Below are 26,737 nucleotides of genomic sequence, written 5' to 3' on the forward strand. Positions count from 1 at the left end.
TTACAATCAAGTGTCTACAAACCTTTGACTGGTAGTGTACATTAAATAAAAAGCTGCATAATAAAATCGTAGAAACATTTTGAATTTGGTTTTACCTAAGCCTTTTTTTAAATTTTATTTTATCTATTTAATTTTTTTAAATTAAACTTAAAAGAAATGTTATTAGTATTAATGTATTAAGTTATCTCTCTCTCTCGATAGGTAGATAGGTGTGTGTGTGTGTGTGTGTGTGTGTGTGTGTGTATGTGTATGTATATATGTATGTATATATGTATATGTGTGTGTGTGTGTGTGTGTATGTATGTGTGTGTATATATATATATATATATATATATATATATATATATATATATATATATATATATATATATATAATTTTATATATATATATATATAATTTTATATATATATATTATTTTATATATATATATATATATATATATATATATATATATATATATATATATATATATATATATATATATTTTATATATATATATATATATATATATATATATATATATATATATATATATATATATATATATATAAAATATATGAGACCCAGAACCCCAAACAATCTGAAGCTCCTCCCCCAGACGTGACTGTGGCTAAACTTATTAATTTATTTGAGACTAATATATTGAATTATTAGCTTATATTTCTGTAAACTCTTTCCTTGGCAGTAAGTACACCAGATTGTGCTTTAGTGGGGTTCAGTTAACACATACACGTACTTATAATGATGGTAGGTTTGCTTGAATACAATTCTAAATTATACTTCTTAAATTATTGACCATCACATTGACTATCTATTTACTTTGATCTATTACTAAATTAAAAAAAAAATAAATCACTAATATGCACAATATGTATAATCTTAAAGAAATCGTTCGTATAATCCATGTAAATATTGTCAAACAGTAGTATATCTATTACAGTGTTTGAGCTGGAAATAAGCAAACACATCTACGCTTCAAACTAGACCAGCTATTGCGAAACTGGCAACACTCCCAAAATAGTGCAGTGTGTAGTTGTATAATTGGGTGCCGTTTCCACCTTCTGGATGAAAGAGGCCTAATTGCTGTAGGTTTTTCGCACACCTTCACATGCAAACCCCAGCTGCAATCGTTCTCTCTGCTGAATTAAAGAAGAGTGTGTCCCACCCCCTCGCTGTTCGTGAGTGAGTGTTTGTACACCTGCGACATTCCCGTCTTCATTGAGAGTGATCAGAGTAGCCTTGAAGCTCTGAGCACAAAGAGCAGCTGAGAAGCCTTTACAGAAGTCCGGTTTAGCTATTTTTAACTCTTAATAGTACGGAACAATGTGACGACTTTTTAATTGGCCGTTTATTTTGATAGTGCCTAGGTTTATATTTGGTAAAACATTTCTGCTCAAAAAAATTGAACGCAATGCTTCCCTAACTCGAATCTAATCACGTGGACGCGTCTCCGACATGACTGAGGTTTATAATAAACTGTAAAAACGAGCTAAAGTAACAGCAGCCTCCACCCTTCAGGCGAACCACTTTCTTGCTCTGTAGTTTCTTCCTGTGTTGCCTGAGCATCAAACTCGGCTAGGAGGCGTGGCCCAAAGCTCTGGTACCTTTTTAGTTTCCCTTACTTGCGTTAGCAGTGTTAACACTGTAGATCCAGTGTAAAGCTAAAGAAACACATTTTTAATACAGGAAACCTGTCTCGGCTCATCGGTTTCATTTTGGAGTAAGGAGAAATCGGTGTAGATTGTAAGTTTAGCAGATCTGCCTCTCTGACGAGGTGCGCGAGTGTGTCAGGTAAACAAAATGACACCGATTGCAACACATGGGCCGAGCGAGCCAGCAAGTACATTTGTGTACGTGTTGGCAGATCGGCTCTTTTCCGAAGTTCTAAACGGCGCTTGTGTTTTTGTCCGTGCCAGTTCTCAGAAAACGGCGGCTTTCCAATCAGTGTCAATATTTATTGGCTCATTATGATCCGTTTTTGCTGCCTGTTTGATTGCAGTCTCTGGCTCGAGCGAGTTCTCTGGGAACTTTTGAGTAAACACTGACAACTAGTAAACTGATGGAAAAGAAACAGGACCAGAATGCCAGACCTGGTGTTAAACTTCTTTTCTTTGGATTCCTCATCTAGCGTTATGTTTATCCAGTCCAAAAACAGAGGCACTATTCTTAGTCAGGTGTGAAATGGTGCCCCAGATAGTCTGGGTGAAATCTTAGTGTGGTAGAATGGGATTTGGTATGGGAATACATGTGTGCCTGCTGTCAACACGTGTTCACGTGCAGCTGAGATGATTGAAGGCGATCCTTAGTGGGCCATGTTTGGTGCTAGGTCTGCTACTTGTCACAGCCTGAACCCTGGCTTGGATCTTGTGACTTTCACGTTTGTAAAGTTAAAATTTTAGGCAAGTTGATCCGGGGGAAAAAAACACAACATTGCTGGATAAGGCCACTTTTAATTATGGGATTTGTTCACGGCAAGTGAACGTGCAGAAGAACGCTACCCTAGATGGAGGACACCTGACCATGACCCATATGCGGTTCTTCCCCAAACTGTTGGAAGTACACAATTATCCAGGACATGTTTGTATGCTGGTGCATTAAGATTTCCCTTCTCTGGAATTTAGAGGCCCAAACACCCAGCATGCGAATGCCCCTGTGCATAAAGCAAGGTCCATGAAGACCTGGTTTGCAACAGGTTGGTATGTAAGAGCTCAAGTGGCCTGCACAGAGCCCTGACCTCAACCCCATTGGAATGAATTGTAGCACAAATTTCGTTCTAGGTCTTCCTTTCTTGCTGGACATCAATGCCTGACCTCTTTTGTTCTTGTGGGGGATGGGCAGAAATCCCAGCAGCCATACTCCAAAATGGAAAGCTTTCATGTCTGATTGGAGGTTGTTATCGCGGCAAAGCGAGGACCGAATCCGTGTTCATGCCCACCAGTATTCTGGTGTCCACGTATATGTAGTTACCTACATATATGTCTATGTAGATTTCCATCACATATGTAGTTACCTCCTGACCTTCTGGAATTTTTACACCAATGCTTCAGAAGTTTGCTGCAAATGTAGTAAGGAGGAACTGTCAACATCTCCAGCAAGAGGCACTGCAGCGCAATTGCTCCTGATGGTCTAATGGCATAGTAGAAATGTTTGATGTAAAAGCGAGAGAAAAGAGAATAATGGGTATCTTGCAGTAAACATCCAGATTGTGTAGACTGGAGATCTTCGTGACTGTATGGATTTTATAAAAGCACGATTTTAATGGCTGCAATTAAATATCTGCATGCCACTGCCGAATAAAGTAAGCAACAAGGCTCCTGAACAATCTGCCATTCAGGCGTTACATCCACATTACAAATTTTCTAGCACACGATTGATGATCTCTCAGTGGCGGGTGAATTGCTCGATGAAGAAGCAGCGTAGGGTTCGATCTGTCCGACAGAGGAGAGAGAACGGACCGAAGTACAGGAGAATAAAAGAAGTGTAAGAAATGAGCGTAAAGGGATCGCCACACACTGTGCTCTGTCTTGCGCCTTCGTTCTGATCATGCCAGGCAAGATAATTGGTTATTCGGATCATGTTATTTATTTTCCCTTTAAAGATTTAGGCAGAGGCTATTTTAAAACAGGAGAGGATCCCCACTCTGTAGTGTCTGGGGGCAGGGAATGCTTGGCACTCTGTTTGACCTCATTCAGCAGGAGCTTCTGAGGTAATCAGAGCAGCCACCAAGCCACCCTAGATAGGGGGGAAAGCCATATAAACACCATGAAAAGAAACAATATTGGAGGTCAGGTATGAGGAGAAGTAGAGTTAGAAATATCACTAGAAGTGAAAGTGCTATACAACTCAACTGAAAATATCCTGTGTATTAGCCTGCATGATGCGAAATTTGAAAAGTTCTCGAAAGGTTTCATGAACATGCACCATATCGTATCTTTTGAAGGCATTTAACACGTTAAATTAATAAGAGTTTCTTACTCTATATACTCGATACATACTGAAATTTTACCCATCCCTCCTCTCTCTCTCTCTTCTGCAGATACACTCCAGTGGGCCGCTCGTTCTTCTCTGCTCCGGAGGGTTACGACCATCCTCTTGGGGGAGGAAGAGAGGTCTGGTTCGGCTTCCATCAGTCCGTTCGACCCGCCATGTGGAAGATGATGCTCAACATTGATGGTGAGGGCTCTTTTCTGTGTGCCCAGAGTGTTTAGAGCACCAGCATTCAACACCCAATGCCTTTTTAGACCTGACACCAGACATAAAACTTCACCAGAATTGGTGGAAAAGTTAATCTGGCAGATACTTCCCTTCACACCCACAACCCGTTGCTGCAGCACTGCCAGGCCCACACACATCGTGTTCATAGAATGTGCGAATGGGAGTTTAATGTTGCGTTTAACACTAAAACTCGGAATTTCCGACCTCAGACTAAGGAAAAACCAAAGAAAATGCACGCGACCTCAAATTAACATGGCTGCTTATAAACTTTGTTAAATATATCTTTGGTGTGCAACGATTACTGGCACCCTTTTAGCCAATACTTTGTTCTACCTCCCTTTGCCAAGATAACAGCTCTGAGTCTTCTCCTATAACGCCTGATGAGGTTGGAGAATACATGGCGAGGGATCTGAGACCATTCCTACATACAGAATCTCTCCAGATCCTTCACATTTGGAGGTCCACGCTGGTGGACTCTCCTCTTCAGATCACCCCACAGGTCTCCTATGGGGTTCAGGTCAGGGGACTGGGACAGTCATGGCAGGACCCTGATTTTATGGACAGTAATTCATTTCTGTGTTGATTTTGATGTATGTTTTGGATCATTGTCCTGCTGGAAGATCCAACCACGGTCCATTTTAATCTTTCTGTCAGAGGCAGTCAGGTTTTCATTTAATATCTGTTGATATTTGATAGTCCATGATGCCATGTATCCTAACAAAATGTCCAGTTCCTCTGGCAGAAAAACAGCCCCAAAATATTAGAGCCACCACCATATTTAACCGTGGGCATGAGGTACTTTTCCATATGACTACCTCTCTGTATACGCCAAAAGCTCTATTTTGGTTTCATCTGACCATAGAACCCGATCCCATTTGAAGTTCCAGTAGTGTCTGGCACACTGAAGACGCTCAAGTTTGTTTTTGGATAAGAGTTTGGTATTTATTTATTTATTTATTTATTTATTTTTCTTGAAACCCTTCCAAACACCTTGTGGTGATGTAGGTGACTTCGGATTGTAGTTTTGGAGACTTTCTGACCCCAAGACGTAACTAAATTCTGCAGTTTTCCAGCTCTGATCCTTTGGAGATTTTTTGCCCACTCGGACCGTCCTCTTCACAGTGCGTTGAGACGATCTAGACACGCGTCCTATTCCAGGTCGATTCATAACATTTCCAGTCGACTGGAGCTTCGTAATTATTGCCCTGATGGTGGAAACGGGCATTTTCACTGCTTTTACTATTTTCTTATACCCACTTCCCATTTTGTGAAACAGGAAGTCACGGTTGAACAATTTCTGGTTTCTAGTCACCCAGGTGTACTAAAAATATTTAAAAAAAAAAAATAAGTGGGAATATACTTTTAAATATATTTTTCTCATATGAATTCATAGGGGTGCCAATAATTGTTGCACACCTATATTTAACAAAGATGTGCGTTTATATTATTTATTTATTTTTAATGAACCTGTGTTTGGTCTGCAATTGTTTGATATCCATGAGAGCAGGGTATTTTTGTGAATTTCTTTAAACAAAAGATCCAAAGGTCCAACAATAAAGACAGTTTTGCATATGTAAAGAGGATGCTTCAGTTTGAATAAGATGCTGATCAACAGATTAAATATATTTGAATTGTGTTTTATTTATATTGTGCATTTAACAATAGACCGTGTCCCAGTGCAGCTTTACAGAAATCCGGATTGCTGCATGAAATTGCTGTCAGATTTCCCGTTACTTTATCTCTAAATATAACTCCGTCTATATACAGTACTGCATGTAGGAAAGAGGTTTCAGTCACACTCTCCCTCCTCGTGCGATTTCTGTCTTTGTCTGGGAGGTCCTGTCTCTCTCTCACACACACACACACACACACACACACACACACACACACACACACACACACGCACACACACACAGCTCTTTCACACTTGGAGACAGTATTCAGTTGACTAAGCCCACTTCTCCTGGTCCGCCTCCCCGCCGTCACTTGGAAAAGCCCGGGCTGTCTGAGAGCACCTCTCTTTTTACACTCTTATTGTGTTTCTCATAATGGACTGAATAGTTGCAGAAAAGGCGCGAAAGCGGACGATTGCTGCTCGGCTTTGAGTTCACACCACCGCGGGGCGCAAGCATGTTCGCAAAAATTTATAGCGTTCTTGGCCGCTCTCATCCGATTCTTCACACGGGGAAAGCCAGTGAGGTTTCTTCTCTCTTCCTGTTTCAGATGCAGTTTATCCCCTGATTCTGATTCATCATGTAATTTATTTAAAAAGAAAAAATTAAAAAGCCTTGTGTACATACTTGAGTAAATACCTACACCCAGAAAGTGCAGTGGAATCGTCATTCACCTTCTCCGATCATTATTAGTTGGTGTATCTGGTGAATCGGATATTGAACACCCAGGGGAAATGTGGCTGTGGCATTGGCAGACTTGTTCTAGAAACAGTGTCTTTATTTACAAATGCAGCAAAAGTGTTACGTCTCATGTGCGTTCAACCGCACCCTTCGAAATAAGTCCGGTGACTCATTATTCCCCATAACTATTACTGTTGTTGTTATTATTATTATTATTATTATTATTATTATTAGTAGTAGTAGTAGTAGTAGTAGTTTTGATTTCCACTGTAAGCTTTCAAGAGAAATGCACGACTTATTTGCATTTTCCCATTTATACTCATTAATCATCATGGACATTCATGTTTGAATCTGGAATGATTGACAACCGCGTAGGTGTTTTGGACTCTTTGGTATTAAGTGGCGTTCCAGGAAGCCCCGCCCTCTCCCACCATATCATATTAATAATTTCTCATCTCGAACAATACAGCGCCCTCGCTTTGTGCCGAGGTGAACGGAGAACGATTTGAGTTTGTTCATATGAAATAAGACCGATCAGTGTTTGTTTGACTTAAGTAAACATTTCTAAGCGTACTTGTTTTTGTGTTATTGAGGTTTGGATTAAACGCGTTCAATTTATTTCAACTAACGGCTATAAGAGTGGTTTAATCAATTATAATAACTGATAATAATGGTGGATTGTGATTTCCACTATTGTAACAATATTACTGGCTAGGCTTCACAGACACTTGGGATTCCCCGGACGCCACATCAAGAACCACTGTCTCAAACAATGCTTGTCTGGTTGCGATGAGCGTCTCTAGCTGTTAGCTCCAGTTCAAAAACGAAGGAAGCAAACCTGTGAGGGCTGGTTTTGGCTAAAATCGGGTATATTTTGGCTGAATTGTTCCTTGAACAGCGCTTGACCTAACGATTTCCTGTTCCTCCATTTTGCCCCTAGTGTCAGCCACGGCCTTTTACAAAGCACAGCCGGTCATCCAGTTCATGTGTGAGGTCCTGGACATCCACAACATTGACGAGCAGCCCCGTCCCCTCACCGATTCTCACAGAGTCAAGTTCACCAAAGAAATCAAAGGTGAGTCTTTTCTAGAGTGCTTAAAACAGGTAGCCGGGAACGTTCTTCGGGGGAAATAAAATAATTTAAAAAAAAATAGCGAAACGACGAGTACAAGAGTCTGGCTTCTTTTTGCCTCAGCTTGAACTATGCGTCATCTATGTCTCAGAGCGGATCTTTTTGATACCGCTTTCATTCAGAGGTGACTCACAACCAAAACCCTCACGTTAGTCTGTATAATCCGGTGCAACGAGCATGAAATGTGGAGCTTTTTAAAATATGTAATCGACTCTGATGACTCGTGTTCTTCACGGGTTTGTAACCGAAGAAGAGGAATACAACGCAAGTTTCATCCCAACTCTGTTCTCGAGTGCCTTCAGGACTTCATAAGTGAATTCCATGCAAACACGGTTCAAATATTTATGGTTTACGTGCCAATGCGTTCACTAGAGCGTAGAACGTGTGGTGTATTTGTGTGTTACCTTTCCTATCTCGTGTGGGTGTGTTTTTAGGTCTTAAGGTGGAAGTGACGCACTGTGGAACCATGCGGAGGAAGTATCGAGTGTGTAACGTGACCCGCCGACCTGCCAGCCATCAAACGTGAGTCAGCCTCATTGTGGTCTGAAGCAGGGGGCCCGAGATGGGACGGGGCAGAGGAAAACTGAGGGAACGTGACATGACTTTTAGTTACTGTGTTAACGGGGAATGAAAGCTAGCTGGTTAGCACAATCTCTTTCACAAAAATAAGTGATGTGTTCAAGTACTCCATTCATCGGCAACGTCCCCCCCCATCAAAGCCAGTTACTAATTTGTTAGGGCATTGCCGTTATTCATTAACAAGCTTATTATAATTGTTCTAAATGAGTGTGTTTATATTAATATGTACTTTATCACAGTAACATCTCCCACCTGTGTTCGGTGCTGCAGGTTCCCCTTGCAGTTGGAAAATGGACAAACGGTGGAGCGGACCGTCGCCCAGTACTTCCGAGAAAAGTATAACCTGCAGCTGAAGTACCCTCACCTGCCGTGTCTGCAGGTCGGCCAGGAGCAGAAACACACCTACCTACCCCTGGAGGTGAGACGTTTTTAAAGAAATCCTTCTCCTAGAAATGCTAACGTCGGTGCTAATAGTTTACGTCTCCTCCCAGGTAGCTCGTGGTTATTAGTCTCAACGCAAAAGCTCTCGTTCATACATAGTTTCAGTTTTTAACCGAATTTGTTCTTGTTTCCGTGCCTCTTTTCTTCTCAGGTGTGTAACATCGTAGCAGGTCAGCGATGCATCAAGAAACTGACCGATAATCAGACGTCCACTATGATCAAAGCCACTGCGCGCTCGGCACCGGACCGACAGGAGGAGATCAGCAGACTGGTGAGTTACTACGCACCCCTACTGTTTGGAGACAGTATTACACTCTGATCCTCTAGAACTGGTGTAATAGTGGAGATAACGCTAACTCTATTATAAAACCCCTTCTAAAGGAATGGATGCATTGTAAAGTTGCACTTCAGACAGGTGTAAATAATGGCCACTTGAATCTAAGTGTAATTGTAACCAGATAGGGGAAATGCCATTGATATGATGCAAAACCTTTTGACTTTACAGTTTTTAAACAATGCGTATGAGTGGAATAGTTCCTCTAAAAAATAAATTGTACACACCGTTCTTCTTAACTCACTGTGAATACAAGTATAATGCAGCTGTTAAGCAGATATAAAACAGGATTAGTGGCCTTCTTGAAAGTTGGAGTGACTTTCTTTCTCAGGCATCACTCCACATACTCGGGTGGGAGGAGGCGTGCGTGGACGTTTGAAGGCAGGGTTCTGTGTCAGAAGTGTTTCTGATGATAGATCACCAATAGTTTTGGTTTGGTGTTTTGGAATATCAATTAATAAGCAGAACAACGGGCCTCGTTTGGCAGTTATTTAGTAAAGTTATGTAAATATTTTTGTGTGCGAAACCAAAAATAAATTCATCAGAAAGTTTGTTGATTTTCTTTGTAATCACATTCATATGTTGATTACAAAGAAAACCAGCTTGGAATTACCAAATGCTTTTAGAGCACAGCTAATTTGCATTTGGTGAAACCCCCAAACTCTACAAAGGCAAAAAAGCTCAGAGCCGAGAACTAGTGATGCACTGAAAGGAAAATTCTGGGCCGAAACCGATCATTCAGGATGCATTTGGCCGAAAACCGGAAAAAAAAAAAATTAAACTCCTTTTGAAATTTTTTTTTTTTTTGTATAATTCTGTTAATTTTAGACTTTTTAATTAATTTCATGAATTTAATTAATCTGAATTGGGAGAAAAGCTACGAACGAAACTACTGGAAACGATTAAATGTTTAACCACAGCGTACACTGAGGCTGCGTTTACACTGTAGGTCTTGATGCCCAGTTCTGATCGGTCAACTATATCCGATTTTTATTTAATTTATTTATTTATTGATTACCCGCTTACATGATCTTCTTTTAAAAGTGTCCCATATCCGACTTTGTGAAACACCTAGAGGTAGACATCACTGGAAGCTTGGGCAGAAAAGGAAGTTAAAAAAAAAAAAAAAAAAGGCGTAATTTGTAACTGAGGCAAGCGAAAATATAATACGGCCTTTTTTCTGTAACGATCTTGCATTCTCGCCTGCACGGTCTTTTCGCTCCAAAGACTCGGCTCAAGACTCGGCATGACCCCGCCGGGCCGATCCTTCGCCCTCCATCCGACTCGCATTGACTGGGGAATATCCGATCCGTCTGTTACACGGCAGACGCAAATGATCGGATCTGATTCATGCTTCATATCGGGTTTATTTCCACATTCGAATGAGGTCTGAAACTTATCTGAGAATATCGGAACGGAATACGTGAGCCTTTTTTTTAAATTAATTTTTTTTTTATTCTTTTCTCTCTGCTTACACATTAATGGGCCGCATGGGAGGAAAAACAAATCGGAATTGGGTCACGAGTGAATTGGGTCACTCGTAAATGCGTCCGAAATTTTCCAGTAACGCACCTTAGCCAGAGCAGTGCCACAATTACCACAGACACACGATAATATTTCTTCCTGTTATATAGTGCCATTACTCGAATGGTTTGTGTGTCTTGATGTATGGGTTTCTGGATTCATGTGCAGAATCGAGAGGAGAAAAATTATATAGTGTATATAATGCAGGAACTCGCGCCGACTACGCAAGTTTGAAGCTGAGCAATCGAGGTTCATGTTAGTGAGTCTTCTTGTATATAAATGTATATCTTACTGTAAATTCAAACCCTATGTAAATGTATCTTCTTATCTGTAAATAGATCTCAGAAGCTTTTATAGGTTACCAAGAGCTTTCCGAACTAACCGGATCTTCATGAATAGCACATTTCTAGTGTAAATTCTCCCGTGAACGATTTACGGATAAATTGATTCACGTCCAGTTTGATAAATGAGGCCTCGCTGTCTTTTAAGGCGACGATCTAGTTACATGACTTCTAGACAACTGTGCTGTGTCTTTCATTACTTTTTAGCAAGCGTCAAGCACCAAACATGCCTTGGCTCATCGAGTCCATTGGGTAAAAAGAGGAAGATGCCTGGCATTTTTTTTATTTTTTATTTTTTTTCTTCTCCATTAAAAGTTTCCATGACTCTGTTGATTCATTTAGCGATAAGCCGTGCGAGATGCGCCGTGGGCGTAATGAGTTTGACATTGCCGACGTACAAAACGTCCCCGGTTTGTATCTGTGATTCTAAAAATACGCTTTCAGTGTTTGTTTTCAAGCACGCGGATGAAAGATGGCCGCTTGAGCTGGTATTCAAAATGTTCTGCCAGGGGACGGAATTGCTTTTCAGAAGGAAGCTTTTCAAGTGTTTTGTCGAGATCTCGCCGCACACGAGTTCCACGAATAAATGGAGCTTGTTCATGACCTCCTCTTCTTTTCTCTGTTTCCCTTGTCTCTCCATGTCTTCATGCTTCTCTCTCCCTCTCATATCCGTCCGTCCGTCCCTCCCGCCCCCGCTCTCTTCATCTCCTCAGGTACGCAGTGCCAACTACGAGGCCGACCCGTTCGTGCAGGAGTTCCAGTTCAGGGTGCGGGACGAGATGGCTCACGTGACGGGCCGTGTGTTGCCCGCGCCCATGCTGCAGTACGGGGGCAGGGTGAGCTCAGAGAACTTTCTGGTACCCTTCCTTTAAATCACGCTCATCTCTCTTTGTCAGTCTGCTTGTCTGGCCCTCCACTGGAGGAACTAACCCCGTCTCTAACCTTCTGCTGGTGTGAATTCTGTGTGTTGAACAATAACTACATCACGGTCTGACCAACTGAGCCGACCGTTAACCAGGCACCGTTAGTCAGCGATTAACTGTCTATCGTTTGACCGTTTTTTATTGTTTAGTTTTCTCTCTCAGTGCTGAATTGAGAATTGACAGTTTGGAATGCATGGAATGTCAAAAAAAAACCTCTTCATTTATTTGAGGAACATACAGTTGTAGTCAAAATAATACAAACCCGCAGATCTTTCTTTAAAGAAGCGATCCGCGCCGATGACGTAGTAAAGTTGACGTAAAGCTAATTCGCTGGTTTTCCCTGCTGTTGCCGTAATTGCGTTCGCACGACGAGTAGCGTCTGATTTCACCTCCCGACGCTGATGTGAGCTTTCTGACAGCGAATTAACAATCCAGCACTAAAGCAAACAAAGTCAATAAAAAACCAACCAACATCTAATGCCTGCCAGTTAACTAAACATGGCTGAGCATAGCAAAACTGCAGACGAATGAATTAAGGGATGTAAAATGTTATCAAGTTAAAAGCTGTTTTAAAAATGTTTGCTCAGTATTTTTTTGTTGTTGTTGTTATCTACATACTGTTTTAGTATTTTGACGTAGAGTATAAAGTAGTAGTCCTGTGTATGAGCCTATTTTGTGTGTGTGTGTGTGTGTGTGTGTGTGTGTGTGTGTGTACACACCAGCATGCAGCAGGTCATCCCTGTGCTTTTTCTTGCAGAACCGGACCGTGGCCACGCCCAGTCACGGTGTGTGGGACATGCGGGGAAAGCAGTTTCACACCGGTGTAGAGATCAAGATGTGGGCCATCGCATGCTTCGCCACACAGAGGCAATGCCGCGAGGAGATCCTTAAGTACGTTCTCTGTCTCCGTTCTCATCACAAACATTTCCAGTGCTGTCATTAAGAGTTTTGTAACGAGCCAATCACTGCCTAGGGTGCCTAGAACACATAACTTCTGATTGGTCCTGGCTTTTACTCACCTTTTATCGTCTTTTAGGGGGTTCACGGATCAGCTGCGCAAGATCTCGAAGGACGCCGGGATGCCCATCCAGGGCCAGCCGTGTTTCTGTAAGTACGCGCAGGGAGCCGACAGCGTGGAGCCCATGTTCAGACACCTTAAGAACACCTACTCCGGCCTGCAGCTCATCATCGTGATCCTGCCGGGGAAAACACCTGTCTATGGTACGCAGCAGCGCAACGCACATCTCTGACTTTCTGATAACTGTCTGTCCCACAGCGGTTTGAATAAGTAGGCGTGGTGTCATGCCGTATCTTTAAATGGCAGTTTATTATATTTTGAAAAACCTCCTGTACGTTTGAACTGCTTTGATCAAGAATGGTAAGCAGAGTACACTTTACCCCAGTAGTACAGACTCTATAACAGGAAGTGAAACACAAACTCACAACCCACAGCCCCGGCACTGAACCCATCCCTGGTTGGTGGAACCATCCCTGAAGTCCATAGATTACTACAAAGGTTCCTCTGGTGGAAACGTGCCTTTTATAAACCCAGCTTTAGGATTCTCTTGCTAGTGAGAGAGTGAGATTGTCGGTTGTTCTCTGAAGCTTACGTCAGACAGTCAGCGGCGTTCAGTACGGCCGGCTGTCGCTCTTCTTTATATCAGAAACTAGAAAAACGTTTCTAAAATTAAAATTGTCTCTGGCTCCTTTTGATAGGGATGTATTTTTATTTCTGTTAAAACAAATGAAAGTCATTCTAAAGTGACGTGTGTGTGTGTGTGTGTGTGTGTGTGTGTAGCGGAGGTGAAGCGTGTAGGAGACACTCTCCTAGGAATGGCCACTCAGTGCGTGCAGGTGAAGAACGTGGTGAAGACGTCACCGCAGACGCTCTCCAACCTCTGCCTCAAGATCAACGTCAAACTCGGCGGCATCAACAACATCCTGGTACCACATCAACGGTGAGAGAGAGCGAGAAGGCAAGAGACAGAAAGAGGGAGAGCGAGAGAAGGCAAGAGACAGACCGAGAGAGAGAGTGAGAGAAGGCAAGAGACAGACCGAGAGAGAGAGTGAGAGAAGGCAAGAGACAGACCGAGAGAGAGAGTGAGAGAAGGCAAGAGACAGACCGAGAGAGAGAGTGAGAGAAGGCAAGAGACAGACCGAGAGAGAGACATGTACAGAATGAGTTGTGTATGATTTATTAATGTGAGTTTAGAGGATACAAGTAAAGGAAGAGAGACCTTAGAAATGCTAGATGATGGGGATGGGGGGGGGGGGGGGGGGGGGGGGGGGGGTGAAACGGGAGAGCAAAAAAAAAAAAAATTTGGAGAGCAAATGCCCCGAGAAGGATAGGAATAGTTTTGACTTTGGGGAATTTTTGGTTGGTCCCATGAGGAAAACGGGTTTTTTTTAGTTGTTTTTTTTTTTTGTGCCAAAATGTTTCTTTGTGTAGACATAACATTAATTAGCTGCATTAATAATTACCTCAATGGAAGTTCCTCAAAAAGATAGTAAGACAAACGTGTGTGTGTGTGTGTATGTCTGTGTGTGGTGGTGGTGGTGTTCAGGCCATCAGTGTTCCAGCAGCCTGTGATCTTCCTGGGTGCAGACGTCACACACCCTCCTGCTGGAGACGGAAAAAAGCCGTCCATCGCTGCGGTGAGTGATTCTCTCATCCATCTGCCTCTGTCTGCTCCTTTTCTTTCTTGTCTCTTGTCTCCTCTCTCACTCATTTCTCTCTCATTCCTCTCTCTCACTCATTCCTCTCTCTCTAGGTGGTAGGCAGTATGGACGCCCACCCCAGTCGGTACTGTGCCACCGTGAGGGTGCAGAGGCCGCGGCAGGAAGTGATTCAGGACTTGGCCTCCATGGTACGTGAGCTCCTCATCCAGTTCTACAAGTCCACTCGATACAAACCCACCCGGATCATCTTCTACAGGGACGGTGTGTCCGAGGGCCAGTTCAGACAGGTCAGTGATTACGAAGTTTTCTAAACAACTACGCAGTACTTATTTATTTATTTATTTATTTATTTATTTATTTATTTATTTATTTTCCTTTTCTATTTTTTTCTTTTCCTTTTCTTATACACGACACATGTTTTCAGAGAGGTTCTGGAACCTTTTGAGGACATAAAGATTTACATGGACAGTTTCCTGTTCTTTGGTGCACTACATGACCCACGACCATTATTACCTCTTTTATTGTTTTTCTTTTGAGACTGCGCTAACGTACCTTGTACCGAAACGCTGTTGAGTCCTTGATGCTGATTGGTCAGAATTCATTTTCTGTAAGCTCTGTACACGTCTTTAAAATTGTTAATTTGGTGAAGTTTTCTGTGAGGAAACGCACTTCGAGTCACATGACTTTGTCTTACTACCTTCAAGAGAAAGAAAAGAGAGGTTTGTGAGGTAATGACTGTTTATACATGCTTATAACATAAATAATAACATGAACTAACTTGTTACACAGATTTAGCTACTATTAATGGACCGAACATAACTATAGACGGGTAAAAAGTACAACTTGTCATTCTTTAATGAATAAAATTGTTTGGTCAGCATTGGCAAACTGCGCTGTGGTATTAGGAATCAAACGCTTCAGGATTGTACTGATCAGTAGTGAGAGAAGTTTTCCTATCTGACAAAGCGAGTGTGTGTGTGTGTGTGTGTGTGTGTGTGTGTGTGTGTGTGTGTGTGTGTGTGTATATGCCTTGTTTCAGGTGCTGTATTATGAACTGCTGGCTATCCGGGAGGCATGCATTAGCCTGGAGAAAGAGTACCAGCCCGGCATCACCTACATCGTGGTGCAGAAACGCCACCACACCCGCCTGTTCTGCGCCGACCGCAATGAGAGGGTGAGCTCATACCTGGACACTAGATGTTTCTGATCTTTACATCAGAATAAAGGCCTCACTTTTTTCTGTTTTTTTTTTTTTTTTAATCACGGTTTTTGACCTCACATATCGTCTCTAGTTACACTGACACTCCAAACAGGACGGCCTATATCTCAAGAGTACAAACGCTTCCTTGAAATTCCACCTACTTAGGCAGCCTTCAACTGAGTGTCAATCGTAGTGATCTTTGGAAGTTTTCATGTTGTAGTATTACAAAATGCTTTAGCTCCGTTAGAACGTTGGTGAACAGCACATTGTCAAGTCTTGCTCAGTCAGTATCCTTAGGGTTGTGTTTTTGGATGGTGAACCTCGGGCTCCATTGATCTTGCCGTCAGCCCTGGCGGCTTTCCCATTCCCTGCTGATGAGAAGAATCCCAACGGTTTGGTGCCACCACCAGCAGGTTTCGCCGTTATTATGGTATAACCGTTAGTATTAGCGTTTATATGCGATTTTACAAACTTTATATAACATCAGAATTTTTTCATTTTTACTAACCGGTACAAAGACTGTAAAGTATGATTTAAAAAAAAAAAAAATTACTTAAATAAATAATATTGAAAAGCTTCTCCCACAGACACACATTAGCTGTAAACTACTCATCAGACCATATCCACACCCAGAACAGATGGATTAGTAGCTTGGGGGGGGTTGGGGGATGGGTCGAGGGGATATATCATTCACTTCTCTCTCTAACGTCTTAATCACTTTATCGTCTTTATCAGCCAAAGGATTAATTATGCCGATTAACACACGAGTCTGTTCGTTCACAGCCTGTGATTATTTTACTTCAGCTGCACTGCACTGAGAGACTTTATAAGAGGCACTCAAGAGGCACAAGCAATGGCCTTATTTACCAAGAGTGTGTTCGAGCCACTATAAATCAGAAGGGCAGAACCCGTGTACTTTTAAATTGTTAAATTGGCCAGTTGATGAAGCGTAACAGGGATTCTGCAAGGGTAAATGGAGCTGTAATGGTGAGATTTAGGCTGTTTATATTCTCTGTCCACTCTTTTTTTTTTATTTTTTTAAATTAAATAAATCTTTAATTGGCAGAAGAATATGATAATACTCCAGATTTTCATCTGGTAACCTCTGCAGTTCTAAAGACTTTTGAAGCATTTTGTATCATGAATTCCATCTGGAAATTGATGACTAAATGATTCAATTAAGAGTGGGGGGGGAGAGAAGAAAGTTTAGTGCGAATAGAAAGTCTTAGTAGTTAATTAATATTTGGCAATCTGGATGTCGTCTGCAGGTGGGTCGCAGCGGAAACATTCCTGCTGGTACGACCGTCGACACGGACATCACGCACCCTTACGAGTTTGACTTTTACCTCTGCAGCCATGCTGGAATACAGGTACACACACACACACACACACACACACATTCCTGAACTTGACATCTGTGCGGGGGATTGCTTTGCTTCAGGCTTAAAGGAATTTATTTGCATCTCCATAACTTTTCAGCTCTCCCCTTCTCCCACGCTTCGTTTTAATCAAGCGGATAACGACGTCATAGCTCGACTAATTATAACGAGCTGTTGCTGCTTAGCTTACTTTGAAAGTTTATTTTTTTTGGTGGTGTTGTTGCCATTTTCGCCTTAGAACAAGCTTGCAAAGAAAGACAATGTTCCTGTAAGAATTTTCAAGGTGTTGCGTAGGTTCTTGCTTGCTAGCTGAACCTAAACTTTCATACCCAAGTTGAAACAAACCTCCATATTGGACATGGACACTCGCCTGCTGCAGTGCATTGTGGGACTGCACCAGATGTTTTTCAATATGCTTTTAGAACATTATAAAATAGCAAAGGTCCCTGAGCAGTGAGGTCCGTGATTCGTTTGTTTTGCTTGAAATCGCAGCCCACCCGTATCGAACTTGGATTTGTTAACGAGTTCTTATACTTGGACAGGTCACCCGCATAGAATGGGTTTAATCCAATCCTCAATAAACAGGTCAGCCTATAATCATGTCAATTTGAGCCTAATGTGTTCTGTGGCTAAGAAGTTCAGGACTGAAAAGCTTTATGGCTGCTGTCCCCTGACCTAGAGAGTACAGAATACCTAAATGCACTCTAGTACCAGTTAGTGGTATGCAGTACAAAGTATTTATTGACTAGACAAATGCGTAAGCTTGGTGTTTTCTCTACCAGGGCACAAGTCGCCCCTCTCACTACCACGTGCTGTGGGACGACAACTGCTTCACAGCCGACGAGTTCCAGCTGCTCACCTACCAGCTATGCCACACGTACGTGCGCTGCACACGCTCCGTCTCCATCCCTGCTCCTGCCTACTACGCCCACCTGGTGGCCTTCCGTGCCCGCTACCACCTGGTGGACAAAGAGCACGACAGGTGAGGGGCTTTCACATTTCTGTAAATTACTAGCTAGCTTGTTTACTTTGATTTATGACTATTTGTTGAAACAGCAGAAAAAGAGCGTACGATGTGGTTAATCTTCTCCTCCCTCTCTCTCTCACTCTCTCTTTCTTTCTTTTTTTTTTTTTTCTTTTCGCCCCTAGTGCCGAGGGAAGCCACGTCTCGGGTCAGAGTAACGGCCGAGACCCCCAGGCTCTGGCCAAAGCTGTGCAGATTCACCACGACACCCTGAGGACCATGTACTTCGCCTGAGAGCCCTGATTCATCCCACTCGCTCGCCCACACACCCTCCTCCTAAATGCGGACCGGACACTGTGCGGCAGGAAGCGGTGGGGGTTTCGTCGGGGTGGGGGGTGGGGTTTGTCGCCAATCCCAAAAGCGGCCTGACCGCGCACACCTGCTTTAAAACCACACCCAAAACTCAGCACTGTTATGCAATATTAAACCAGCCAACCACGTTTTCTTATTTATTTCGGAGGAAGGTGACCCTTGCACCAAACAAAAGGGAGTTCCCACCCCCACCCCACCCCCGTTTGTCTGCTTGATTTGTTTACCTCAAGGTTGTAACAGCAGCACTTTGACCGCCCAGGTTTTGCAGGAAGGAGTTGGGAAAGGGACGAGTTTGTCTTCTAGATTGTCAGTTGTTCTGAATTATATGTTAGGAATATCTCAAATTCACACACGAGCTCTAATTACAAGTGCCACCCATTCGGTCCAGATGTTATAACAAACTGCTTTTCTTTTTCTTTTTTTTTCTTTCTTTCTTTTTTTTTTCTTCTTTTTTCTTTAGAGCTGTTTCTTTCCTTGAAGCTTCATGCCAAGTTCGTCGTCCCATTGTGATTCAGATCGCTGAGCTTTTATTTACTACAATGCGAAGTGATCTTATTTTTAACCTTTGTGTATAAAATTGTAGGTTTTTTTTTTTTTTTAATCTGGTTTTGTTTTTAATTTCTCCCAGTATTTATTTGCCTGTTTTTAGATGAATTTTGACTGCTTCTCCCCCCCCCCCCCTCCTTCCCTGCATTCTCCTTTTCCCTCCTTCTTATTCTTTCTTCTCTTGTTTTAAAAACCGAGTAGAGGCCATGTTACAGGACAGATTGTGATATTTATGTGGTTTTAGTGCAATAATCGATCAGCGCCTATGTAGAGTACAGCTTTCAGGATCATGTGAGAACGGTGTAGGGATAAGGATGTGAGGAAAAGGATTGCAACCCAGCGCTCTGTACCTGAGTAGGAGATGGAGGGTTGTCGTGTAGAAGGTGGAAACGTGTATGTTTGGCACTTTTACAGTTGCATGCGCATACATATATATATATATATAAAGTGTATAATAAAATACTAGATCTCTTTGACGAGGGTTCGAAATCAAGTGCCTGGTTTTAGAAAAGGAATATTTTCTAGAAGGTTTTTTTTTTTTAATGGAAGATTTTAAGAAAATGGTTCGCTGGAGTTGTGATTATTATTATTATTATTATAATTATTATTTAGAGGTCACAACTTTATTCGATTGCAGAAAGCCATGATCTGTTCTTAACTTCTGTTTTGTGATTGAACACAAGGTTAAGAATTCCTTTCACTGGTCAGTATTGCGTGATCGTCTTTGGATTCAGTACGAGTCCTCTCCCAGCTTTTTATCCTGCACAGCAGAAACGTATTCTACCATCGTCTGCCATTTCTGATCAGGATCTAGCTGCTATTGTAAAGGTTCCTTTGACGAGACTGACGGCGTGCTTCGGGTTCATTCAAGGATGAAAGCGAGCAAGTGAAGTGATGCAGCGACACACGGGGTGTGGGTGTGTGTGTGTCTCGTGCTTGTTCACCAGAGGGCCAGTAGAGGGCAGTGTGGCGTTTTACTTGCTGGCTCTCTTCCTCCTTCTGAAGCATGTCCCGTTTCGTAAGCGAGGGGACAGTAACCTGCACTAATTGAAGCTGAATAAAGCTTGGTGCTATACTGTGCATCGTTTATGGTGCACACTACAGAGATTTTGATGTGAGGGTGGGAACATAGTGTGCGCAAATGGTGCTGGCTACATATCTCTTTTTGTTACAACAGACATTTGGGTTGTGTTTGATTAGGCGTGCTGTTTGAAGAGGACAGATGTGGTACCTTTTGATACCCAGACCTCAAACCAGTTCACGTCATGCTAAATGGTCCCTGATGACGTTTATCAATTTTATTACTTACCAGAAGGAAAAGAAATTTTAATAAATCAGACTTCCTTTCCAGTCCAATCCAGAGCTGACGTATTTATAACTCTCTCCTTTTTTTTTTTTTTTTTCTTTCTTTTTATTTTTATTTTTTTTGGTTTTTAAATGATTTCCTAAACAAAGAAATGTAACTGTACTGACTTTCTGATGTTACTAAATACTAGACCGTGATAATGGTGCAAGATTATGTTATGTAGAGATTAAGAATGTGCTTTTAAGGCTGTACTTTTGTGTCTGAAGCATCTTCTGAGCAGAGATATTAGTGCATGTGCTAAAGTCGAGCATCACAGTAAGCTTGAACGCATCACCATGTAATCAGGTGATACGGTGTAGTGTCTAAAGTTTGTACCAAGTCCATTTTCTCATTTTCAAAACGATACCAATATTCTAGTACCAGTAGTACCGATACCAAGTCACGAAGCCTGCTCATCGCAAGCTTCAGTCACTAAGTTCATTAAATCGTTACAAGCATGTCGGTGCGCTGTAGGACAGTTTATGTCCCGTGGTTAATGTGTAAAGATCTGTGTTGTGTATTTCAACACCACATAAAAAGCATCACCGGATCGGATAACCCGCCAGTTTGAACCCCTGATCCAATGCTGATATCGATACTGTGATGAGTATGTCTTTTTAAATAATTGAACCACTATCTGAGTTATGGTTGCTCATCAGTTTTTTTTTTTGTTTTGTTTTGTTTTTTTTTGTCCCACCACGACAATGTAGAGTATTTATAAATGTCCTGTTGAAGGAACGTTCTGGTAGCAGATGTTACGAATAAAGCTGTGTAGCATGTCGGACCGGATGGTGCTTAGCGTGTAGCAGTTGTGTTTCGCCTCACGAGCGTTCCCGGCGGCGTGTCGTTTTTCGCCCGGCGCAGTCGCCGACGTTTCGCTATCCGGTCCTCTTTCACGAAGTCAGCTCGAAGCGCCATCTCGAAACCCGTAGACCTTCCCCCCTTTTTCAGTGTTTCAGTGTAAAACGTGTGGAGCCAAAAGAGGTTAAAGTCCTTAGAAAGTGCCTTTCCTCATGATGGTGCTGAAGAATCCGAATTCAAGCGACAGATCAAACCGTTTTCTTTATCGTACCTTGCACACATGCAGACGCATGCACAAGCTTACATTCACACATTTTTCATCTAAAGAACGAGGCTTGGTGAAGTCTCCGTGTATATTCAGTTATAACGATGATAATATATGCCAAGTATATATATTTAAATAAAATTAAAAAACAACCATATATATGATTGAGCTCTGGGGTTTGTGTCCGGACCAGCGGGGGGGGATTGGTACCCAGCGTGACACGGAGAGAGAAGCCTAGCACAGCACTTTAAAGACTGCCACCCAAACAGGAAGTAAAGACTGATTTTTGCTTTCTGATTTATTTATTTATTTTTTTAATCTTCTAAGCACGTTAGGCATGTGCCGGACAAAATATCCTCACTATCCCAGCATCCCGTTTGGACGGACGTTGCCTGGACAGGCGGCTTTTCGGGGCAATGTTTGCATTTTGAAGGTAGTGCAGTTTCACTGCTCATTATTAAAATTCTAATGAGTGGAAATCCGCCCCGCCCCCAGGCGGAACGAGACTGCTCAGCAGCTCCTTATAAGGAACTCGCAAGGCATCGTGTAGTTTCAATGACATTCGCGACGTCTACCCGAGACCGCTCGATTACATTCGGATAAGTCTGTGACGAAACTTTAGGCTGGTATGTATGAATTTAATATTGGCACATGCCTGTTCAACAGGTCTAGGTTTTCTGCTTGGCTCCCCGCTGGTTTGAGTTCGCTTCAAGTGGCTCGGTCAGCTCTCGTGCAATGCCCTATAGAAAGTACTTACAGATATCATATGAGTCTATTTTATTATCTTCGTTATCTTTTGACCCGGAGTATTAGGGTCGAGAATTAGAGACCCCTCGGGCGCTCGTCGGTCACATGGGTGCCCGTCGGTCCAGGAGGAAATACCTCTTACAAGAGATCTCGAAACACTGCACCTCACTGACCTTGGTATGCTGCAAATGTTCAATTAAACGAGTTAAACTGCAAACATTGCTTTGATTACAGTATCAGTGCTAGACTTAATGCCTGACGACATTTATCCTTAACTATTTGAGTAGATATAATTGTAAGAAGTGTTCTTTTGTGCGTGTGTGTGTGTCTCTTTAACACTTCTTTGTTTATTGAGCCAACTTTTCATTTTTTTTTTTTTTTTTTATGTCTTATTTAATTTTTCTTTTTTTCTTTTTTTTTTCTTTTAATATATTCGAAATATATGCGAAATATTTTACGGTGTATTTATTAAAGCGTTCTAAATTGCGGCTGGAGGGTCCGCATAGCAGGCAGCGTTGTGGAGGGGGGAAAGGAGGGGCAGCAAGAGGGCACCAAATCCCAAACGAACAGTAACAGTAACACTGTCCTGTTAAACGAGAGCCCGTCAGATCCGGTGCCGAAGAGCCGGTTTCTTTTTCAAACCGAGTCTCCCGGAACCGTCTGGTTTCCCTGATTTAGTACCGGGACAGAATCCAATGACCCGGTCGGGTTCAATCAGAAGTGTGCGGATTTATCAATTGTACACTATTTTGCAGTACGTACTCAACACCTTACAGTATTATTATTATTATTATTATTATTATTATTATTATTATTATTATGGACTGCTAAAAAAAAACAAACATCATTACCCCTGTGTTAGATATGTTGGTGCTTCATTCAGAAGGTGTCCTCGTTTTGGACAGAAATGGCCTGCGTAGAGAAGGCAATCCCACAATTCTGTTCACCATACTGTAGAGACGAGCACTTTTAGTTAGGATAATACAGACGTCAATTCACGTGAGAGACCTTATCGGGACTGGATTTTGTACATCATCTCTAAACGCCGTGAAGGCGACTGAGGACCTGAGGTTGTGTTAAGGCATATTCCAGTATCTTCAAGAAATGATTCTGATTCTTAGGCGTGATGTGGAGCAGAGTTACTGTTACCACGTCAAAGTTGATTATTCACCTATAGCGGCACGTCCTGAGTCGATTTATTCCTCTTATACCACAGCAAATTGCTAACTATTACTACTTTTAAAATCTGTCGCACGTAACGTCAAATGTCCGCAAAAAAGTTTGTTCCCGTTACCACTTGCACTATACCAGCTAAAAACAATCGTTCTGTCATCGCCCTTTCTTTTTTTCCTCTCTCTCCTATAAAATGGACAAGACCAAAAAAAAAAATAAAAATAAAAATGCAGATTGTCATGATTGTTCTTGAGGAACCGAAAAAGCACAAATTCAGACTGTTACCAAGGAGCTGACGCTGGAGACTCCTTCCATAGACGCTGAATAAACGTCTCCTCGCAGAAAACTTAGGAGTAGGAGTTTGCTGTAGAAATGAGAAGGTCGCTTTAGAAGCCATGACGTTTAGAACATTCTTACAGGATTACAGCCAGCAAAAAAAAAAAAAAAACCACTGTCAGTCATCAACACCTTTTGACGAATCAGATTTGAGAATTCAACAGCGCTGTGGTATAAATGGTATAATTCCGACGTTAAAATCTTACGTCGCGTTGAGGATAAACTTTTGATCATTGTCTGGGACACTGGGAATGATTTCACCGTTGAGGCCCGGTGGCTTCGGGGCCCTCGCTAGCACGGGGTTTCATCCTCCCGTCCAAAGACATGCGTTGTAGACCGATCGTCACTTCTAAATTGTCCGAAGTGTGTGCGATTCGTGTCCTGCGATGGGTCGGCAACCCCGTCCGCGATTTCACCTACCCTTCTGCCCCGAGTTCCCTGCAATAGGCTCCACTCTCCCCTACGATCCTGTGTAAAAGAATAAGCAGTATGCAGAATGAATGATTGAATGGATGGACAATTGCTCAGTTCAGCATGTTTCTCCTCAGTGGAACTCTCATCTAGTGAACGGAATCATGGGATTGCCTGCTCGTTCGAATTAAGGACCTGTCCCCATGCTGCCGTCTGAATAAGCCCGGGCTCTTCGAGAGCCTCGTCGTGAATAGGACGTGACGAGAATTTAGAAATGATTTGCAGGAGTTTGTCTAATCGATTATTTGCACAAGCCCGTTCGGTGTTAACGACGAACTTAACACTACATCCAGAGGAAAGGAAATCGAGCTGCTCCACCCCGAACCCCTCTGAATGCTGCTTATTTTCTGTTTAGGGGACAGAGAACCACACTGACGATACAATAAACAAAGCTGACGTGTTTTCAAATCCAGAGCTGCTAAAACTCCAGCCATAGAAGTTCCCCTGCGTTCCGGGGCGGGCAGTTCGTAGTCGTGTGCTCGAGTGAGTCGTCTTTTGTGCCAGAGCCATTTAAGGAGAGAGCAGGAAGTAAAACGAGTCCCATTCCTCTCGGATGACATGAGCCTCAGCCTTAACTGTTGTCAGATTATTATTATTATTATTATTATTTTTTAATTATTATTTCTGTTTATTAAATGCCTTAGTTTGTATAGAGAAGTATGCTAACTCGCAGTCGCGTCTTATAAACCACTAACTGTGCGAACCCCCACGTGTGAAAACGTCCTACTCGTCCATGTACGGCTCCTCCAGTCCAGCACGATCTAAGACAGTCACGATCTGACAGCCACAGCTCGTACCACCGTCTCGTCATCGATCGCAGGTTTCGTCTTCAGCCATTAGTTCATTTAATGAAGGGGGGGGACAGAACCATGCAGTTCCGGTGGAGTTCACGCATGGAGAGTAACGCACATGCACAACTGTTCCTGAATTTGTGGATTGTTTACAAACAGTTGTTTACTGAAAACGTCAAGCTCCAGCATTCCAAAATGACGACTGTGGACGCCGAATAGCGTCACGAGTTAGCAGATCGAAAAAAAGAAAAAAAGTTCCTTTAATTTTTCCTCTAAATGCATCGTCTTTCGTGTCCGTCCACGGCACGGGACGCTGAACTCCACGACATCTTCAAAAGAGTAAAGTTTATCCCTAGAGGAACCAAAGTATGCACTCTTTCAGCTAAGTGTCCTTCAGGACTGTCCTTCAGCTCGGGGGGTCTCAAGGACGTTCTTCACGAATGTTTCATGTTCCAGGAGCTCCATGACTCTGTCTCCCTCTCTCTCTCTGTGTCGCTACACCAAGGGGTCTTTTTATTTTACCTTTAAAAGTATTTCTTATGTATGTTTTGTAACTCTTTCTCTGATGGCCTTTTAGTGTTGCTTTGCCTTAGATTGAAGTGTATCTTTCACTACTAATTGCAATAAAACAAAAGCTTTGCTTTTACGACGTCCACGTGTACCATATGTTCTGTCTCGTGTGTTTCGTGACCCGCCTGAGGCGCTGGGGCGTCTCCCGGGATGAACTACGGTGGGAATTATTTATTGGGAGCGCATCGATTTCGTTATCAACCAAACGACCGTTTTCAAATTGTTCGCGAACGTGCTCACGTGGCTGAGAAGAGCTGGACGAGAGCGAGCAGCATGTTTTGGAAAACTCTCCCGTGTTGTCTGCTGTTGTCCCCCAGCAGGAAGCGGAACCCGGAGGGACCGGAGTGATGGATGCAGCCAGAGGCTTTGTGAGTAGGCTCTTGTTTACACTGTTGTGTGGCCTGTGATGAACACTAAGCCTTTTGTCAGTTCTTATCAGGCTCCCGGCAGGTGTACGTGGCAGTGCCAGCTGTCTGTCATCGCAGGGACTTTAAGCTTCTGCTCACTCCCTCTACATCCATGCTGGACGAGGTCTGTTCGACAAAGCATTAAACGTGATACTTGTCTCATCATGTTATGGTATATTTAAATGATTTGTGCAGTGTTTATGCTTTTGCTACAAAGCTGAATTACCCAGATATAAAAGCTTGGGAAATTAGCTTGAATATTTTTTTTCCTCCTGTTCCTCTAGAGGTTTATGAGAGGGTTATTTTTTTTTTCCGGGTAAATCCCAGAAACACGACCGGCTGTCTTCCTGATGCATTTCTGTCGACATGCGATGTTGAATTATACGGTCGCTCCAGGATTTTGCGATCGCAGAAATGAACGCAAAATCGAGGAAACTCCATAATATTCTGACGAGCTTGCAGTCAGTTTTTTATTTATATTTATTTCTTTATTTTTACAACTTACTGCAGATTTTTCACCAATTTGGGCCGTGTGACATCATCACGAGATGCATTCAGCCAGAGCCCTCTTAGATTCACGCGTGTTGAACGTGAGTACAGCTAAAAGGTCGCGTTTACCAGCAAACCTCGCGAAAGACCGTGCAATTTCGCCGATACGAGTAGTTTCCGAAAGGGGAAAAAACAAACAAACAAAAATCTGCAGCAAAATCAAGAAGTTTTGACCTCAACAATCACAAAAATATAAAAAGCTGCAAAATCCTGTATGGACTGATTATTGATTCTGATTGGTCAGAAGGAATTGATTCATTTTCTGAATGTAGTTCCAGCTGCAAGCTTATATTAATG

At 42.4% G+C, this 26,737-nt stretch overlaps 1 protein-coding gene across 2 annotated transcripts in view; it reads left to right on the forward strand.

The window, feature by feature from the left end:
- LOC108256366 (protein argonaute-3) overlaps positions 1-25,560 on the forward strand; it is a 43,060-nt gene extending 17,500 nt beyond the window's left edge. The window contains exons 5-19 of one of the 2 annotated variants that reach the window (XM_053675028.1): positions 4,038-4,174; positions 7,511-7,645; positions 8,137-8,224; positions 8,552-8,699; positions 8,874-8,993; positions 11,635-11,778; positions 12,602-12,735; positions 12,881-13,065; positions 13,643-13,802; positions 14,409-14,499; positions 14,616-14,810; positions 15,563-15,697; positions 16,993-17,094; positions 17,886-18,085; positions 18,253-25,560. In XM_053675028.1, the coding sequence (XP_053531003.1) occupies positions 4,038-4,174; positions 7,511-7,645; positions 8,137-8,224; positions 8,552-8,699; positions 8,874-8,993; positions 11,635-11,778; positions 12,602-12,735; positions 12,881-13,065; positions 13,643-13,802; positions 14,409-14,499; positions 14,616-14,810; positions 15,563-15,697; positions 16,993-17,094; positions 17,886-18,085; positions 18,253-18,361 (2,083 nt within the window). In that variant the 3' untranslated portion in view covers positions 18,362-25,560. The remainder of the gene's footprint in view (positions 1-4,037; positions 4,175-7,510; positions 7,646-8,136; positions 8,225-8,551; positions 8,700-8,873; positions 8,994-11,634; positions 11,779-12,601; positions 12,736-12,880; positions 13,066-13,642; positions 13,803-14,408; positions 14,500-14,615; positions 14,811-15,562; positions 15,698-16,992; positions 17,095-17,885; positions 18,086-18,252) is intronic. The other variant, XM_053675029.1, reaches the window with a different exon arrangement.
- The last annotated feature ends 1,177 nt before the right edge of the window (positions 25,561-26,737 follow it).

This window comes from Ictalurus punctatus, chromosome 23 (assembly GCF_001660625.3).
Source record: "Ictalurus punctatus breed USDA103 chromosome 23, Coco_2.0, whole genome shotgun sequence".
Classification (NCBI taxonomy): domain Eukaryota; kingdom Metazoa; phylum Chordata; class Actinopteri; order Siluriformes; family Ictaluridae; genus Ictalurus; species Ictalurus punctatus.